Raw genomic sequence first — 20,366 nt, 5'->3', positions numbered from 1 at the left:
ATATTTTATATTCTATCCTAAATACCTACCGAAGATATCAAATCAATCAGCAACTTTACAATAGGGGAGATGTAGCATCATGGGGAGGAATAATCATGCGGATCCAGAGAATAGGAAGTTAAGATGGCTGCTCCCATGGTCAATGACAACTCTTGGCCTAGGGCTGCAGGTTCAGTTGGGGGGCGCGGGAGAGCCCTGACGTGGCTCTTGTCCTAAAGGTATTTCAATGGGGTGAAGAAGCTTGCAGCAGAGAGGGTGGCTGGGGGTGCTGCCCTTGGTAAATACCCAGGGTAAACAAACCTCTGCCCATGGTATACACATAAGGGGGGCTTCTAATACTTTTGCAATGGTTTAGCATATAGAACTAAAAAATTTAATTTTGAGTCAACTTAGTATTAGAGCATGCAGATTTGTGGATAGAATACAAATATTTTGTGCACCAACCATTCACAGAATCCAACAACCTGCTACTTTGCTTCAGTTGGTTCCATGCAAAAGACGTTCCACCACATAGAGTGATTATTTTAAAAGAAATGGTGGCCATATGAAAGCCCAAGGTCTGAATGTACCCATCCAGGGGTTTTATACCCCTATCCTGTAGGCTATAGTGCATTATGTGATTTCATTCATGGCCCCACGAACAGGTAATTCTTCAGGCAGGGGCAAAATCAAAAGAATAGCTCCAAGATATATATATAGGTGCGTGTCCTGTAGAGGTCCAAAACCTGGCAATCGCTGTGAAGGGTTCTGACTATGCCTTCAACACCTCAAGGAGGTAATCGTGCAATGGCGTGACACATGGGCCAAAGTTCCAAGTGGACAGAGGGTGTCATCATTTGTCCTACCTTATGAACAGCCATGGTCCCCCTTTTCATAAATGCGACCTGTTATTTCTTAAATCTTGCAAACAAACTCTTCTTCTTCTTAATGTTTTCCAACACGTCTTCTAAGGTGAAAAGGCAGAAATCTATTTTGTCATACTGAGTTTCCTCACCACACTCAAACAAGATGGCAAACGTGTTGGCCTCTTGACAATCAACAAGGTTTGAGTATCCGCCGAAGCCTTCATAAATGACCCAAGGTTTGGACCATGACTCAGAGACAAGGGGATTCTTGGTCAAGAAGACTCCAAGATCTCTATGGTCTTTCTTTAGGGGATGTGAAAAGAGAAGCCAATAGTTGCGATCTTGTCCTGGTTGTTCAGCTCCAAGAAAACTTACAATACTCCCTTGGCAGCCGCCACTTGTCTCTTTCAACTTCTTGCTCTTTTCTACGAACTTAAATTCACCTCCAACGTTTAAGCTTAGAGCCTCCAGCCTTTTGTTTCCTGTGGACCGTGCGTTGCAATAGAGCATGTTCTTGCCTTCATTGCTTATTTCTGCCAACTCACATTCACCACACTCATATCTGGTAATCCGCTCAGATATTTGCCACCGATGCCCCTGGTCCTCACTGTACAGATAAAATGACTGTTTCTTCCCAAACCACCAGCGTATAAACCAAAATTTAGCCACATGGACGTATGCTGGAATAATGAGTTTCCCAGCTTGTGTCTGAATTCCGTGGCCTGGAGACACGGAGAAGGTAGCCATATTCCTAATGGGGTTGGTCACTTCCGTGATATCTTTGATGGTGCTCCACGTCACCCCACAATCGTTGCTGGTGATGTAGCACAGCTTAGAAGAATTTCCCCAGATTCTCATGTGTTTCTCGGTAACCCCAATTGGGATACAATTAAAAAACAAGAACACAACTTTGGAGCTTGCCTCGTAGACGGCGCATGGATTCATCGAGCGATGGTTCTTTAGGGTGGCTTCATGTAAAGGTTGGATTCCTTCCCACTAAAGACGAAAGAAAAAAAAAGGTAATTATGGTTTAGAACCCACAATATGATCCATATCAATGCATCTGTTCTGTTTTCTTACAGGTAGCTAAAAAAAATTTGACTTGTTTGTTCTTAATAACTGTTTAAACGTACCACATGACCGACCCTGAAGATATATGTATACCCAAACCAGGGTCGGACTGGCGGTGACAGGATAGCCCTGGAACTTTAGGTCCAGCGGTCATCTGGTGACCTAAGCAAGGCCAGCTGCTTAATATGTACGATAGGTTTTTTGTCCACTTAACAGCCTCCCATATGCCACTCCAGCTCCAGATGGGGTGCTGTAGCAGAAGGCCAGTGGCTGGATATGCCTGGCCGGACGCTACTCTTGTTGACCAGCGGCCCACCAATGCATTTGCCCGTTGTGTCAGATGTCTAGCCTTGGGATTGAGCTAGACAAAGTCACACTGAATTGTCTTTAAAAAATGAGGGTGCACACACATGCCAAGCATACGCGACTCAACAGCAACTTGACCATTGGTGACCATTGGTGAGCAGATGCAGTAGGTAGTCTACAGATGATGGAAGGTAGCAGCCAAATCGGGAAATTACCTTCACGTATCCAGTCTTGTAGATCCCTCTCCTCATGACCAAATATTCTGCGTTGACGTCTTCATAATTCTTGCGCCTTTCGGCAAAGGCCAGGAAGGTGTTTGCCTCTTTAATGTAAGTGAGCGAGGGGGCTCTATACACAGGCCCACTGGGTTCATGGATGAACAGCGGGGTTTTCTCTGGAAGAGGAGACTTCATGTCTGCTTCTGTGTAAATAAAACGAACAAATCTGTGTAATTGTACGTAAGTTTTACTGCACATTTACTGCACTTTTTTTTTTTATATTGCAAACCTACAGTTGTAATTCAATGTACTGCAGCTTTATTGCATTTGTACTTCCGTACAAAAATAACTGCAGTACAACTGCAGTACAGTGAAGTACAAATGCAGTAAAACTGCAGTAAATGTGCAGTAATACTGCAGTAAAAGTGCAGTATTGCAGTTTTTTCATGTCCAAAAAACTGCAGTATTACTTCAGAAAAACTGCAGTAATTTTTTCGTAAGGGTATAATATATAATATGAGGAATATACGTGGATATAACGGGTTATAAGGACGGGATTAGTTATACGGCCGGAGAGTATATAATATATAATATGAGGAATATACAGGATATAACGGGTTATAAGGACGGGATTAGTTATACGGGGGGAGAGTATATAATATATAATATGAGGAATATACGTGGATATAACGGGTTATAAGGACGGGATTAGTTATACGGCCGGAGAGTATATAATATATAATATGAGGAATATACAGGATATAACGGGTTATAAGGACGGGATTAGTTATACGGGGGAGAGTATATAATATATAATATGAGGAATATACAGGATATAACGGGTTATAAGGACGGGATTAGTTATACGGCCGGAGAGTATATAATATATAATATGAGGAATATACAGGATATAACGGGTTATAAGGACGGGATTAGTTATACGGCCGGAGAGTGTATAATATATAATATGAGGAATATACGTGGATATAACGGGTTATAAGGACGGGATTAGTTATACGGGGGGAGAATATATAATATATAATATGAGGAATATACAGGATATAACGGGTTATAAGGACGGGATTAGTTATACGGCCGGAGAGTGTATAATATATAATATGAGGAATATACGTGGATATAACGGGTTATAAGGACGGGATTAGTTATACGGCCGGAGAGTGTATAATATATAATATGAGGAATATACGTGGATATAACGGGTTATAAGGACGGGATTAGTTATACGGCCGGAGAGTGTATAATATATAATATGAGGAATATACAGGGATATAACGGGTTATAAGGACGGGATTAGTTATACGGCCGGAGAGTGTATAATATATAATATGAGGAATATACAGGGATATAACGGGTTATAAGGACGGGATTAGTTATACGGCCGGAGTGTATAATATATAATATGAGGAATATACGTGGATATAACGGGTTATAAGGACGGGATTAGTTATAGTTTGTTGATCCAGTGAAAAATCAGAGGCCGTTTTGGAGTCAAGAAGAGATGTTTCCCCTTTTTAAGGCAAATTTGGGGTGTCCAGCATCAGCCATTAGGAGATATAAGAATGTAGAAAAGGTGTGATCCCCACCGACTCGTATATAAAAGTGCAAAATATAATAATAGTACTTCCCACAGTCTGCTGCTTCCCGAATTTAGGAGATATAAGCACTGAAACGAGTATGCCTACGGTATCCCTGGTTAAATTGAACACTCATGTATCTGCATCATCCACCTAATTTCAAAAAATAATGGCTGACACCAAACTGATAAAATCTCACTACGCTACAAATTACAATGTTCTTCTCATGTCTAACGCAGGTCTGAATCGCTTTCTGGGGAAGGGTCAGAAGGTCAGGAAATTCATTTGTTGTACTGGTTCTGCCACATTGGGGCGCTCTTCTCAAAGGACCTCTACACCTTTTTCATTTTAAACCAAATCTGCACAAAACAATTACAATGACTGGCAAACAAAACACAGTTTTAATAAATAAGCTTAGTTCTGCTTTTTTACTTTAGTGAGAGGGTAGTACATAAGTGGAAGAGCCTCTCAGCAGAAGTGGGTTAATACAGTAAGAGAATTATCCCGAGCCTAAGACATGACCAAGGACTGATTAAGGCTTGAGGCTATATAGCAGGAAAAACGGGCAAACTAGACGGGCCGAATGGGGCCGATCTGCCGGCTTAAAAACATTAAACAGATCCTCTTGAAAAAATACTTTTTTTTTTAACCCCTTAATGGCAAAGCCCATTGTCCTTAAGGGGTTAAAGTTGTATTATATTTTATATTTTTGGTGAATTCTTAGAAATTGGTTTTATATTATAGCTAGTTCTTAGCCGCAAGCTTTATTCTAAAAAGTATGCATTCCATGCAGCACATGAAGAGTTAACGGTCAGAGGTATGTGGGGCAGGAGCTGGTCCGGTTCAGAATGGGAGGATACGGGAATATATTTACATTCTGCAAGTGGAGAGAGAGAGAGAAATACCGGAGAGAGAGAGAGAGAGAAATACCAGAGAGAGAGAGAGAGAGAGAGAAATACCGGCACAGAAAATAGCTGGGGGCAGAAAAAGGGGCAAACATTGGCAAGGGTAAATCCACGTAAATTTAAAGGGACCTCGCAGCTATCACATGTACTGTACATGATGGCCAGAGTCTCCCTTTGGCTGAAAGAGGTTTATGGGAGTTGTAGTCCAATAATCCTAGAGGACCATTTCTGGTAATCTTCTCTTAACCTTGTAGTCAACTAACCCTTTCACTGCCTTCTGGTAGCCTATAGGTCTTCTGTTTAAACCATAATGCCGGCTAACATATTCTAATAGACAATAGGGCAGAGTCCGCTGGGAGTTGTAGTCCACGATATTCAGAGATGTATTCACAATAACAAGAGTTTGCGACAAAGCCCCCTCTTTTGCTTATTGGGGATGGCCCTTCATAATACAGAGTGAAGTCAGCGAGAAGAAACGTTTAGTGAATACGCCTCTCATCGGGTCTCTGGATACTACTTCTGCTTCAGAAGTTGAGAAAAGCTCCTGTTTTTATCCCACGTGGGGTGATGATATCACAGAGGCTGAGTCATCGGAGTGAAATATCTCCTGCCGATCCGACGAACAGAATTTGATCAAACAGAAGGATAACATTTGATACATTCAGTCCCCGATATCATTGCTGCGAGTTAAACAACAGAACGCCTTGTATGAATACAGTAACGGCATCAGAATCTCCGCTTGTTACAATGTCACCAACCTGTTAACTGCTTGTGTTCTAGCAGATCGCTCTAGTACTCAAAGGGTTAAGGGCCGACGCGTTCCACCCAGCAAGTTAGTCCAGGGCTCCGCCGGGCCACCAAGAGAAGGCGACTGCTGAGCCGGATCCGACCTCTGGCTGCTGGAAGCCGATGCGGGATGTGAATTGTTTTCCCTTTTCGGTTTGGGAGACTCCCAGATAGTCCGCTTTCATTGGCTACGGAGTCCGGGTAATTCCAAGCCTAGTACTGCCTAGTACTCCGTGCATCCCACACCCTGCCTCTGATCACAGATTCCTCCCCAAAAATACTGACTTATCTAAATATTTATTACTATTTAATCATATTATTTGGATGAAATAATGTTGCACGCGACGGAGAGCAACTTCTATCATCTTTTTTTTTTTTGCTGGAAAATAAGAATTTTTAAAAATTTTTTATCAGTTTTTTTGTTTTTTATCGTGCGCTTTTGAGCCAACTATACTGGCTTTATTCATCTTCCGGTGTAAATTATCTTCCTGTCGGGAGTCATCTAGATTAGATTAAGAAGACATTCTCTTTACTGCACTGTGTTAAACAACATAAAGAAAAGCCATGTGACCAATGAAGGTTTTTTTTGGGGGGGGGCTTACAGGACTTAAAAGGGAAAAGTTTATTAGAAGAACACTTAAGACATCATCTGTACTTTAATGAAACGTAGAATTTAATGTTAGATAAGAAGCATTCGGCCCATAAAGTCTGATGTAAGGACCTTAATCAGTCGTTGGTCTCGTCTTAGATTCAGGAGCCGTATGTCTATCCCATGCATGTTTAATACGCTCACTGTTTTACCCTCTACCACCTCTGCTGGGAGGCTGTTCCATTTATCTACCACCCTCTTAGTATAGCAAAACATCCCTACATTACATCTAAGCACATGCTGAAAAGTGATTGACACTCAGGCTCACACCCTGGCTGATGCGTCACTTTTCCTAAATCCTACATGTTACAGTCCTACACACTAAATAAACCTATGTAAGGGTGCTTACAAATTAAAAAAAACATGTATGTGTGCACCATGGGAGAAGCCGTCTTCCTGTCCTCAGGATCTGCAGGATTATTCCTCCCCATTAAGTTATCTCTTCCCTATTAAATCGCTGATCACTGTTAATTGGCTCAGGCAGCCTTTGCAGGGTTTGGGGAGAAGAAAGGAGAGAACATCAGGACAGGGCCTTGATGAGATATTTGTGGCTTTGCAGTGAGGTCTCAGCTTCGATAAAGTAAATTTGAGCCTAAACACCTCCCAAAAATAGGGGGTTTCGACCAATTTATTTAGTAGAGTTCTCCTTTAACAAGGATTTACTAATCCCGGCGATAAAACAATTGTCACAATGGGGCAGGTGAGCAAAAAGCTTGAAAAGAAAACATTTCTAGGTCAACAGAAGTCATTTAATGAACAATTTTCTCCAATGCCCCACCACATCACTGTGTTTGCTGCCCAATAAAAAACATTTCCTTTTGTGGCCCGGACCCTGGGTATTATATCATAGAAAGAGGCGATTTGTCGGGAGGACTAGAACAGTCGAGAGTCACTGAATGCGGCCGAGATGAAATGCTGACTGTATGTGAATGAGATCCAGCTCATCCCGTCTGACACAGCACGGGTTCTAGAATGTGGCCTTTTAACTGGGGCCAAGCGAATGATTCCCGTCTACTAACCTCCTAACAGTTTATGGCCACACAATGTAGAACACAGATGGAGAGGAGCAATGATCTGATGCCTCTAGACATATAGAATTGGGGGGGGGGGGGTTAATAAGGCAGTTTTAATTCATTTGTTTTTAGTAGCCATGGCTAGTCAGCGCCTGGGATTTGCACTGGCTAATGTGTCTACGTTGTATTTCAGTATAAACACTTATATGATTTTGCAGTTGGGTGCAAAAGACGCGACGCGGCAGCCAATCGCATTTATGATGTCAATTAAACAAAGCAAGAATTCAGCGCATGCCCAGTGACTACTATTAAAAAATACATCTGCGGCATGAATATTGCGCATGGTCATATATTGCTTTGCTGGCCCTTACTTCAAGCTATCCCAACTTTGGCGAGTCCTGCCTAATGTTTTGTGGCTTTATTGCTTGCGAAGGGCCTGAATCAGTGGGACTGCACTCAATGAGACTCTCAAGTAATTTAAAGCCTTCTTTGGACACCACTAATGAGACTCCTGTGGATGTTTTTTTGCTGCTCCAACATCCATTGAGTCCAATATACTTCAAAAGGAGTGCTACTGAGCACGTGCAGGAAGCATACTTAAGTATGCTTCCTGGTTACACTTTCTGGTTTCAGTAGGAAGTCAGGTGAAGGAGGAAAATTATAAAAAAAAAAAAAAAAAAGAAAAGATTCTATAAATAAATATATATATAGAGACACATATATATGAGAGAGAGAGAGTGATACATGCAGATGCAGTAAAATACACTGTTTTACATTATTATGCATTGAAAATAGGACTGGAGCAGACATTTCAAAATGGCTTCTGTGTATGCATTGCTTTATGTATAGACCCCCCACATAAAAAAAAAAAAAAAAAGACTTAGAATAAACATAAAAAATTCAGAGCTTCTTGATCCACGGAGAAATCGGATTGCCTCTTGATGTCGAGGAGGAATTCCCCCCCCCAAGTGTCAAAATCTTTTTTTTAAAAAAAGGAAGGAAGGATATTGAATTTAATGGATTTAGGTCTTTTTTTTCAACCTAAATTACTATGTTACTGGCAGAAAATCAGGATTAATCCTTTTACTAGATTTTGCGGGTCAAACAATAAAAATTTAGCATCCTGTACCGGAAAATGAACATTTAGGCCAAATGACACAATACAATACAGTACAATAAATAAACAGAAACAGATCCCTTGGCATCATGGCAGGACGACTACATTCCAGATACGCTGCCAAGAACATTGGCAGATTATTCGCGATGCACGGATGAAATAAAACAGACAGGAGCGACGCCTCCTCCTCCGCATCAATAAATATTAGCGGGAATGTAATAAAGCCGAGGTGCAGTCACGAGAGATGTCAAGACATCGGAGGTCTCTTCTTGGGATGTAAGCAGAGTTGTTTTCGTATTAACCAGACCAGCTACCATGTTCCTTTCCACAGAACGGTCCTTTGGAACAAGACTCAAGATTACGGTGAGCAACAGAGGCAGCAGCTGAAAGGTTTGGGTGGGGAAGCTCCAAATAAAGTAAAACTAAGGCCATGCGAAGTGTGTTTTATTTCCGCTACGTATAAGGTGTTTACGAGAAATCGATAAAACGCAGGGGACAATGTCATGGGAAAAGGGTGTATGAAAAGACTCTGAATGCCTAAGGCAGGGAGAGGTAAAATCAACATAGAAAGGTAATTCAACCGAATAAAATTATGTTGCCAAAAACTATGCTTTAAGTAAACATGGAATCTTCACGTTTAAATATTATTAACATATTAAGTACATGTAAATACTGGGGGTCCCGTGACACTATACCGTCATATGTTGTTTAGTCCGCCACTACGTCAGAGTACCCCGGATTTGGCGAGTCCTGTTTAATGTAAACACGGCTATATTACTTACCAAGGAGCGGAATCAGAGGGACTGCACACCGAGACTCTCATCCAATTTAAATCCCCCCTCCATAAATGAGACGCCCGTGTAGTCGGCAGGGTGCTTAACGCTTGCTCACAACCTGCAAATATACACACATAATATATAGCATTATATCCGGACACAGTTTAATCAAGGGGGGGTAATAAGCAAAACCGCAACCTGTGATACAACTGGGAGTCATTTTCTCTTTTTTTGCATTGCAACGTGTAATACCTAATTTGTTGAAATTGATGTAATATATACTTTTTCGAGAGAAAAACCCAGCCACGTAAGATATATGTATTTTGGCCAATACAATACTAAAATCTCCTAAATGCTATATATTTGTACTTGTTTTTCATCTTTTTCTGTAAACAAAGCCACATTTTTAACGACGCAGCTATAACTCAGGTCTCCATATCTGCTTAAAAAGGACCTCGTTACTAAGCAGTTTCATAGAACTTACAGCAGATACGAACACATCTTACAAGAAAGTCCGTGGCTTTAGACCGACCCTAGAAGCTCCTTCTTCCGACCCAAGGAGGAGGCTCAAAATAATTTTCTTGGACGCCCATGTAAAGGACAGCGTTTGGGTTCCTCTGTAATGAATGGGGTCTATAGGGAGACAAACATACAAACCCAACCCACATTAACTATGCATTACACAGGGCTAGTCCAACCCCCTTCTTGAAGCAAAGCTCACCAGGATCGGCCCTTCATAATGTATAGTGAAATCAGGCAACTGCCATGTTCAACTTTCATGCAAACCTGTGGGTCAATAAGAGAATAAGAAAAGGGGGAGAACATATATTGAGGTGTCCGCCACACGGGTGTATCCAAAGTTAGGAGAGGCAGCACCCTTCATGATTAGTATTATTACTAATATTATGCATATACCATCAAAGTTTGTCATTCCTGACATAGAACATAAAAATGACTTATATGTCACGCTATTGGTGGTATAAACAAATGTATTGATTGATTAATCCAGTGATTGACACTATATAATCATTTGCATAGTGGGTGTGGCCAACAGTTTTAAACCTATGCTCTATTCAAGGCTAACGGGATCCCTATATAGACTCTACGTGTTGGTCTCTTTTTCCTGGTAAGTTATGTTATTGTTCACTTCGGTGGAGAATAAATGAATAGGACTTCAAATAAATAAAAAAAAAATCATTAGAAACGTAAAAGAGTTTAATTTGCATACCATAAAAAATGGCCTGGTCTGGAATAAAGAATAAAAAACATAAAACTAACATGTTTTTTTAAACAATGCACTGTATCTTCTCGCAATCCAGGAGGTGGCTGGCTAAGAGTCCAGCTCCGAGTTGGAGTCCGACCAGTCCCAGACGTGTAAAGATCCATCTGTGGCTGCCGATAAAACAGTCCTTTCTTTCCACGGATGCCAAGAATGCGCTGTGACTCTTGGCACGCTTCCATCCTCGCACACTCCTATCACAGAATGGCCTTTGTGAGCGAATAGGGGGTCTCTCTCTTTCATCGTCGCGTCCCAGGATTTAGCGCTGTAGATCTGTACGGTGCCATCAAACCCTGCGTCAGAAATGAAGCACGAAGAGTTAGTGGAAAAAAAGAGAGTTCATGGCTGTTTACAGAGACCTACTCATGGGAGGCATCTTTCTGGACATCTGACAAAATCACACCTGTTTATAAAATATATATATATATTTTACTCATCAGTCTCCTATTCCTGCACTATTTAACCCTTTGAGTGCCAGTGCTCTTGACGCATCCCCCTTCCCTATAGCTTTTCTTTAGTTACATTTGGGGGACAGCACTTTACCTAGAGATACCTATATATTTTTTCCTTTGTCATTTTAAGTGGCATATACAGCGAGATCCACAAACTGTCGCAAACTGAAAAGCCATACAAGTAAATGTTGTTAGGTCTCCAACTAGAATGGATTTAGAGTCATTGTCCTCTAACCCTGTGTGGCATCAGTAGTGAGACGGGACAGGGAAAACCTGGCAAAGCATCAAAAGCCTAGTATAGTTTATTAGTTAGGTAAAAATGTCCTTATCCTGGCTAATTACCTGAGATGGAAATGGTGTCTTCAAGCACTGGTGCCCAACTGATGCACATGAAAAGCTCTGCTGAAGCAGGACCAGAAGGTCTGCATCTGGCATACTTCACGGGAGTGCTTAGATCCCGGGTGTCCGTAACGATAATGTGTCCCTCGGAAGAGAGGCTGGCAATGGCGGACCGGGCTTCTTGTTTCGTGGACCTGACAGCTGCACACCAATGGCCATTAGATGAAGACGACACGTCTAAAGTGCCCTCACCGGCTGGCTGCGGCTGCCGGACATCAGCCATGTATTGACGTCCACTTGAGCAGCACAAGAAGAATGTGTTAGAATCCAGGGAGGAAATGGTGCTCACAGGATCACGGCTAGTTACACCTGGGAGGGCAGAACATTAAAATAAAAGGGTTAAATAGCAATTTCCTTGAAATGTATGAATGGACTGCTTGGGAATGTGTTCATTTCAAATTACCCAACGACTGATGGCACATCTGCTAATTAAATCAGCTGCTAACTCACGTGTCAGTAGAACCAGACGTGAACTACAGAACAATTCGATCCAGGGAAAAGAATTGATGGCCCAAAGAGAGGAGGCTCGGACTTATGACAAGTAAAATGACTTCATGAGTTAGTCAGACAAACCCTGACGCTACTTATCATACAACCTTGTGGTAAACAATAGAAGGGTTCTGTCTTAACCATTCAGTAGACTCTGACTAATAAAGGTCTATGGCGGAACGGACTTCATTAGCATTGCCATAAAGCATCAGCTCAGTGTGGTGATTGAGCTGGAAAAGTTACCCAAAATATCACGACTGACGGCGATGGCGGCCTCCAGGTCTGAAGATAAAGGGAGTTTATTGGAACAAAACAAGATAAAAGCAGGTTTTGTCAATGCTAACCTTTGTCGTTCTAGTGACATGAGAAGTCCTTCACGTAGTTACTTATCATTCAACGCAACACTACAACACGCACAGGTGTACCTAGACTGTAGATCTGCTTGGCGGATTCCACCTCTGAAACACGAGTGTTGCCGGCCTGTGAGCCATGTATAAGGCAAGGTGCTGATGACGAAATAGTTGCTATTTTCGTCCACGTCTCCGTCCCGGCTTCCGAGTGAATGGTGCTCACTGGTTTAATGACATCTGCAGGAACATAAAGGGGCTAACGTTGCATGGACACATAAGCACCGGTTTCCCGTCAAGCTTATGTGATTCTGTGACTCATAGTTACTTATATTTTTAGATGAGTAATTTATTTATAATTTTTAACTTATTAACCCATTCCATGATGTGATGATGATGATCACACAGATACCCTCAACCCCAGAAAATATTCTGAGCTCCATAGAATATGGGACATCAAGAGAGGGACGAGGGGCGCTGTCCTCCATATCAATGGACATACGGGAAGTGTGTTTATAGACTATGCCAGATCGGATAAACTGTGGTTAAAAACATTTTTCAACTGCCAGACTCTAAGCTCAGCAGAGGGTCCGGTCACCCACCTTTGTCTTCTGCTCCAATCCGCCAAACCTGCACCGAGCCGACAGCTGGACCACTAGTGACCAAAACACTGTGAACAAAAATAGATCCTTAAGGAAAAGGTGGTCTGATGCAACAAATATTTAAACGCCTGTACAGCCTAACAATACCGCGTTCTTTTATAGATGGTTTGTTTCGATCTATAGCATTAACAACATAAGATAAATACATTGATAAAAGATAATAAAACCAACCACAATGCAGAATTAAATTATGGGATATTAAAAAAAAGAAATCATAGCAGCCCATATTCTGTGTTTGATATTCAAGTCAATTGGAAAAGGGAAGTGGGTGTGCGAATAACAGGAAGGGCTGTAATTACACCATCAGCATACAGAATCCTGTTCAGATAATTAGTACAATACTTCGGACATCTGCGCGGCCCTCCCTGTGCTACACACATAAGCAGAGGCAAAACAGCATATCGGGCCCGCACAGGACTTCATGTTGACTTTCGTCCAAGAGCTGGATGGAAACAGGATCGTTAGCGGACAAGAAATCAAAGTTTCGGAAACCCTTTCGTACTAATAGTGGCCGAGCTGCAAAAAAACATTGGCTGGGAGGATGAATATGATGTGTGGTTGAAGGCAGCTGCAGCACCTCTTGCAAATCAGAAGAACATCTAGAATGAACGAATGATTGAATGAATGAGATGCCGTCTCACATTTCCCTCTCTACTCAGGACAGAGTGTTAGCAGCCTCTTGGTACAGCCGAATGCCCAAACTATTGCAATGAAAGGGTTAAAATGAACCGAAGAGAATCCACCACCATCTTTGTTGAAGAAGGTGCTGCATAGGGCAGATATGTTGCAGGGATTCCTCCGCTGTCTCCACAAAGATAAGAACCGTTCATTCAATCTAATCCGCCAAGGTTTCCCGATGTACAGATTCAAACCTTAATCAGTTCTTGAGCCGTATGCCTATCCTAAAAACACCCCCTCAGTAAAGTAAAACTTCCCTACATCTGATTCATGTCTCTTGCGCCAACATTTCTCCTCCTTTGTTAAATCCCTTTATGTATTTAAGTGTTTCCCTCCCATCCCTTCTCTCTCGTCTCTCTACCAAGATGTACGTATCCAGATCCTTGAGTCCAGATCCAGATTTTTATCCTGCAAAGCATCACCATTTTAGTCTCCCGAAAACTCTCTCCGAAAGGTCAATATTCTTCTGGAAATAATGGTCCCCGGAATGGTTCCCAATTCCGCAGGCGATGTCTCACCAGAGATCTGTAAAGTAGCAATGATACACGCTGCCTTTCACAGAGGAGGAATAAGTACTGCTGATATTCGCTACAATACAGAACAATAACGTCTGGATTCTACGTCCTATGTCCCGGTGCGCACCTGATTGGCAGCTTCCTAGAATGCAAGCACGTTGTCCATAGAGGTTTCTTGGCCCTGTATGTTTTATGCTGTACATCCTTGATTCACATTGAAACTTATAATAAATCTATGAGTCTGAATGCGAGTTGTTACCTCGTTTCTGGGATGTGTTTCAGGCTGTATACGGGATGCTCTGAAAACCCGCCGTGCTCCACTTTCAAATCTCGCTCTGGACACAAACCCTAAAGGGAAAGGAGAAACGAGAGAAAGCGAGTGGATTCCAGAGCAGCGTTTACATGGAAAGTACAAAGCAGGGAAGCTGCCAGAATGCGGCCAAACGCGGCGACAAGTCTGGGGAGAGTAAAGGGTTTGGACACGGATCTGCCACACAGCGATTCCGGCAATTACTGAACGACTTTGCAGATACCCTGCTTGCTTAAACTCCTGGGCGAACAGACAGGTGTAGACTGCAAATATATATATCCACACACACACACATATATATATATATATATATATATATATTCTTATCGTACAGTGTAATATATATATATATATATATATATATATATTACACTGTACGATAAGAACCATTTGGCCCCATCTGGTCTGCCCATTTTTCCCAGATGCAAGAACTCGGACCTTTATTCGTTTTTGGTCCTGTCTGAGATTTCGGGTAACTTTATGCTTATCCCATGCACGTTTAAATTCTGTCACTGCATTAGCCTCCGCCACTTCTCCCGAGAGGCTGTTCAATTATCTACTACCCTCTCAGTAAAGTAAAACTGCCTTACATTACATATAAGCCTTCAGAGCTCTGGTCTCTAGTAGGGTTACACAATTGCAAACTGAGGCCTATATAAAATGAATGATAAACGACAGGAGGACAAATACTAGACCCATTGGATTGTATGAAAGCAGCCTTATTTTTAATGCCTACTTTACAGAATGGTTATTTATTTGGTAAACATTTTATCAGGAAGAATACATTGAGACAGGGCTGGACTGGCAAGGACAGGGTGGTCCTGGCACTTTAAGGGCAGCGGCCACCTGATGATATACGTGCGGCCGACGGCTGTGGCTGAATGCTGCGCAAGCATAAAAGAGTAGTGCGCTGCCACGCACACCCGCACGCTGGTAGCGGCAAATCGCGTGAGTGCCTGGCGGTGACAGTCAGTGGCCCACTGGGCGCGCGCCTGTAAACCTCGAATAAATAAGTAAATTAAGTAATTAAAAGGGCCATTTAGCTCTTTTCTGTCATTACGATTGTATTTATTTGAGCAGGACAATTGCGCCACCTAGTGAGTTAATATAAGACTGCAGAATCTGAACTCAATACAGAGCGTTACTGTCAAACCAGAAGGCTCCTTAAATAAGGACAAGTTTATACACGTCATTGATTATGTGAACGCAGCCCTGCAGTACAAATCCTCTATATCAAACGGCAAAAATTATATTTTTTTTATTATTATTATTTACAAACAGCATAAAAGGCATACACATTCAACGGTAAGTTCACAAAACACTGCAACGATTCAGTGCATACCCAGCAAATACCATTCAAAAATACCTATCTGAGGCATAGATATTGGAGATTCCATCACACTATACGGCCATATATTGCTTTGCCCGCCACTGCGCCAAACTACCACAAGTTTGGCGAGTCCTATCTAATTTTTCGATGGCTATATTGGTTTCCTAAGTATACATCTATATATCTTTTCTCGTTATTTTTTCACTTTAATTTTTTGTGTTTTAAAAGAGAAAAAAATGTTTATGCTTCTGTATTCCACCAGAAGTAAGCTCTGGTTCCTTAAAGAAGAGATCAAAGAGCTGCCATTCTTAAGACGAACGTTCATCTCCAAGTTATCTGCCTTTTATTGGTCAGGGAAACACAAAGCAACAAAAAAGCAAAAGCAGTAAAACAAAATGATGTGAAAAAACTCCAATATGGAAAAGAAAGACTTTTCTACCCCTGTAATTTACATACCTGCCCAACTGATAATTCCTTCCATGCTTTTGATGCGGGCCCACCTAACAGGTAATCAGGTAATATTTTGTACCCCTTTGCCCCTATTTGCACAGAGCAATCCTGCGGGTGTCCTTTTACAGAGAGATACCTTCTAGTGGACTGGCGCTCAGAGCAGCTCTATGGACCTGGACAGAGCCCTTCTTGAAGTAATGACAATCTGAGGCAGCTTCATATATTATGTATTTAACCCCCCTTACTCCTCAGTTCTTCATTACATATGAAGAAGGGACCTCCGAGGTCCTCACACACTGCAACTTCACCTTTCTCTATGAATGGTGGTTCACTAGAAGCTAAACTCTATCATAACCTTAACCGTTTTACTCTTACTGATGCTGCTTCTGTATTGGCTTTGATTGTAACCTTGTACTTCTTGCAGTTCTCTGTACTTATATGTCAACTACTCTGAAAACACGTTCAAAAAGTTCTTACCTGATTTTCTTTTGTATGTAACTTCTGTGGTACAAGCAGCTGCAGAATTTCATTTGTTTTGGCACAATCATAACCCGCTACACAGATACCTGAAGGGAACCATGTATATGTATATGTGTATCAATCACAAAAAAAGGAAATGCAACAGTAATGCAGACATACAGACTCAATTCACTTACTCTTTTCGCCTACCCACTCAATGACTCGCGTCGGATCCTGCAACTCAAAGTCATGGAGGTCTTTATACCTAAAATAAAATTAAAAAAAATCTGCTATTTTTGGAAGCTTACTTATCTCCAGAACCATATATAATCATTCATGTCTGTCTATAGAAAAAGGTTCCCGATTATCCAGCCCTTTCCAATACTTATCACACGATTATATATATATATGGCAAAAAAATGATTATTGTAGCAATTATGTTCACCTCTTGTACTGGAAAGATTTATACTCCAGCAAAATGCAAGATGCTAAACCTGCCAAGCATTTCATTAAACCATTTGGGATCTGGATGTTTTTTTCCCACATGTTGCTGACCACCTATAGCGCTGCCCTGCAGTATGAGTGATGTACATTCATACATCCCCCCCATACTGCGAGAAGCCACTTTATAGGTGATGATGGCCAGTAAGATGTAATAATGAGATGTGCTCTGGAATAAAATGGTCGGTAATGGAGCCTTATGCTCCTGCCATCGTATGAACTTTAATGGATATGATAACTGTGTGGTCCCTTTAAATTTCTGTGGTTTCTACCTTTGCATATGTACCGTATTGGCCCAAATAAAGGCCGCACTCCCCCCCACTTTTGGTCTTTAAAGTGGGGGTGCGGATTATATTCGGGGTTTAGCGCAGGGATGCGCTGTTCGTGTTGCCCGACGCCTGGGACATGCAGTTGTTGCGTTTTCATTTAGCCCTGCTGCGGGTAAGCAGCAGGGTTAGGAACCAGATCCCCCACAGCGCTGCAGGGGACCTGGATCCTCCCCTCCGGCAGCAGGTGGACGTCTGTGCGATGCGCTTAGACAACCTCCGCTGCCGGCACTTCCGCCGGCGCTTCTCCTTCATAGAAGCCCCGGCGTTAGTGCCGGCAGCAGGGGTTGTCTGCGCGCATTGCACAGACGTCCACCGGCTGGCCTCGATACACTTCGGGGGGGGGGCAGGTGGGCATTTCTAGGGGGCATAACGCATATCTGGGGTTATAGAGCATATTAAGGGCAGAGTGGCATATCAGGGGTTATAAAGCATATCTGGGGGGCAGAGGGGCATATAAGGAAGGTGCATTATGAATTAAGGGGGTACCTTAAAATGGCTATTGGTTTTCTCTTTGTATATAACATATGCTGACAAACTCTATAATAGATGCCAAAAATGTTAAAATACATGTATTCCTGTTCATTAGATAAAATACTGTTTTACCTTTCCACTAATGTGTATTTTTTCATTAAAAAAAATGTATTCTTTCTTTGCGGCCTATATTCGAGCCAATCCGGTATTTGCCCGTTTTCTCATTTCTCCTTGCGTGTGAGATACTTATCGCCAAACAGCTCCTGCCCCGGCTTGGAGAACGTTGCGGACGGGGGCATATCGACTAAGCGCTTAAAAGACTTTCCTGTAATGCAGTGCATATGCCCGCTGCTAAGTGGGCATCTCTTGCGCCTCAGTGATTGTGCGTTCACCCCCCCATAACAATAAAACATAAACTTTTTATTTTTTTTTTAATGAAAAGAACGAGGTGGACTAAAACTCCCATTAGCCTCATCCAGAAAGATAACGAGGGTGCTGGAAGGTATAATCCTCAAAAGCAGGTGTATTAGAGGTACAAAAAGGTTTCGCACTTGTGTAAACGTGTATTTTCACCCCAGATTTTTACGGTATTTACCCCCCTCTAATATGTACCTACCCTTTAGTACGTTGTGTACTGTCACCTACATGTGCTGTGTGGGTGATCTCCACGTATAAACAACTACATTTACTAAGGGCGTTTTAAGAAAATATATATATTTTTAATTTATTTTTACTATTCGCTTTAACATAAATGGGGAAAATGTTTTTTTTGATGTTTGGTGGGATGTGTCTCCAAAGTACAACATAACTATAAAAATTGGCCCGGCCTATCGGGTAGAAAAATGTGTCCCGGCCGCCGCCTTGCGTGATTTAAATCCCATATTTTATTCTATCACTCAGAAATATTTTTTTGTACATTCATTTTTTCTGTGTCTTTCAGGAATATTATCTGATATATGTTGTTTATGTACGCGTGTTTTTTGTACTTTTGTACTTTGCGCCGAACCAAAATAATAATAATAATACAAAAAAAATGCGCCCCGGCTCCTGGTACACATGAGGTTAAAGCACCGAACCAAGCACCGATATGTCATGGAGTGAAAGAGTGTGAGCTCCTCTTCCACTTCAAGATTAACCTTGCGGGTGCCAGCTGTGTGACTCTGGTTCACCTCTGGCACTTAAAATGTTAAATGCGTGTGTTTGTGCGGGGGGGGGGTTGGTTGTGAAGTGTGAGTACCTTTCCATATCAACTAGTACGTCAAAAACCAGCCATAAAAGATGCATCAACAGACCCGATTATAAAATACCACAAAGAGTTAATGACTGTCCGTGACTCTCTGACTGCTCGGAGTCGCCCAGCTCTGCCCGACTCGGACTCCCACTCCCACTCACACTCACAGCCTGATAGACTCCAGCATCCACTGCTCGCACTCATCTGACTCCATGGCAGAGACTACTTCCTTCCCAGCGACGCGACCTGGTTACGTCACGGGTCATGTGACTCTCACCGTCACGTGGTGCTTGAAAGCTCCGTGGCGGGAATGCGTCTGAGGTGACTGGAACAGTCGGTCAGAGATTTTGTGTTGTTGATTATTTGGCGCCGGTTTCTGTACGTATTATTTAAAGTAATTTTTTCTTTGAGAAAGCATGCACCCGGCACCCATACGGTTAAATGTACGGTATATTTGCACTGGTGTACAAATATCGGCAAATCACCCTGGCTCTTTGCATAATTTTTTAACCCTGTGTGACCCATGTCTTCCTGCCACCCTATTCATGTCATATCCACTCATTAGGAAGACCCTCTTTGGGCCCCAAATCCCCGGTGCTCTCCTTTTCTAGGAGCTCAAAATGTTTGCTGGGTATGAGGGTATCACGGGGGGTATTAAAGTCCTAATAATGTGTATAGAAATAGCAGGACTGGCTTTATAAATTAAATTGTTTAAATAAAAATCATTAACCCTTTCAGGGCTGAGGGGTTGCTTTATTTTACACCATTTTTGCACTAAATGACCAGAGCAGTTTTTGTGCTCTTGCTATGTCTTTATTCAACTCTGATTGACCACTAACTTCTTTTTTCAGCAGAAGTAGGGCTTTCTTTTGATATGTATATAAACTATCATTTAGTATGAGAAATATCTAAAATATCTATGTGGGGGAAATTAGGAAAAAAAGGAAATATTTTTACAGTTTCACCTATAAAAACTATATATAACCAGCGCAAATGGGAAAAACTCCAAAAGTGTGTTTAGGTATTTGTCCTGTTTTTGGAAGCAAAGTCTGTGGGGACTTGCATAGAGATCACAGTGTGATCGGCGCAGGGAGGAGAGTGAGAAAACGTGTTTTTCACTTTTCCCCCATGCTGAAACACAAATCAGCCAAAAAAAAAAAAAGGTTATTTTTTTAACATTAAA

The 20,366-nt window shown here is 41.9% G+C and overlaps 2 protein-coding genes across 2 annotated transcripts; both read right to left on the bottom strand.

The window, feature by feature from the left end:
- Positions 1-546: 546 nt before the first annotated feature.
- On the bottom strand, positions 547-5,853 carry LOC128474336 (sialidase-3-like). The gene is made up of 3 exons (XM_053456647.1): positions 5,699-5,853; positions 2,438-2,643; positions 547-1,841 (listed from the first exon to the last, which is right to left on the bottom strand). The coding sequence occupies exons 2-3, from the start codon at positions 2,633-2,635 to the stop codon at positions 888-890; spliced, it is 1,152 nt and encodes a 383-aa protein (XP_053312622.1). The 5' UTR covers positions 2,636-2,643; positions 5,699-5,853; the 3' UTR covers positions 547-887.
- A 4,258-nt stretch (positions 5,854-10,111) lies between these two features.
- Positions 10,112-19,429, bottom strand: WDR73 (WD repeat domain 73). The gene is made up of 8 exons (XM_053456649.1): positions 19,351-19,429; positions 16,849-16,916; positions 16,670-16,758; positions 14,362-14,450; positions 12,850-12,917; positions 12,326-12,487; positions 11,355-11,720; positions 10,112-10,853 (listed from the first exon to the last, which is right to left on the bottom strand). Exons 1-8 carry the CDS (start codon positions 19,395-19,397, stop codon positions 10,612-10,614), a joined length of 1,131 nt encoding a protein of 376 aa, XP_053312624.1. The 5' UTR covers positions 19,398-19,429; the 3' UTR covers positions 10,112-10,611.
- Between the last annotated feature and the right edge of the window lie 937 nt (positions 19,430-20,366).

Source organism: Spea bombifrons, chromosome 2 (assembly GCF_027358695.1).
Source record: "Spea bombifrons isolate aSpeBom1 chromosome 2, aSpeBom1.2.pri, whole genome shotgun sequence".
In the NCBI taxonomy this organism is placed as follows: domain Eukaryota; kingdom Metazoa; phylum Chordata; class Amphibia; order Anura; family Pelobatidae; genus Spea; species Spea bombifrons.
Note: the sequence above shows the minus strand (reverse complement) of the source record. Positions and strands in the feature narration are given on the sequence as shown.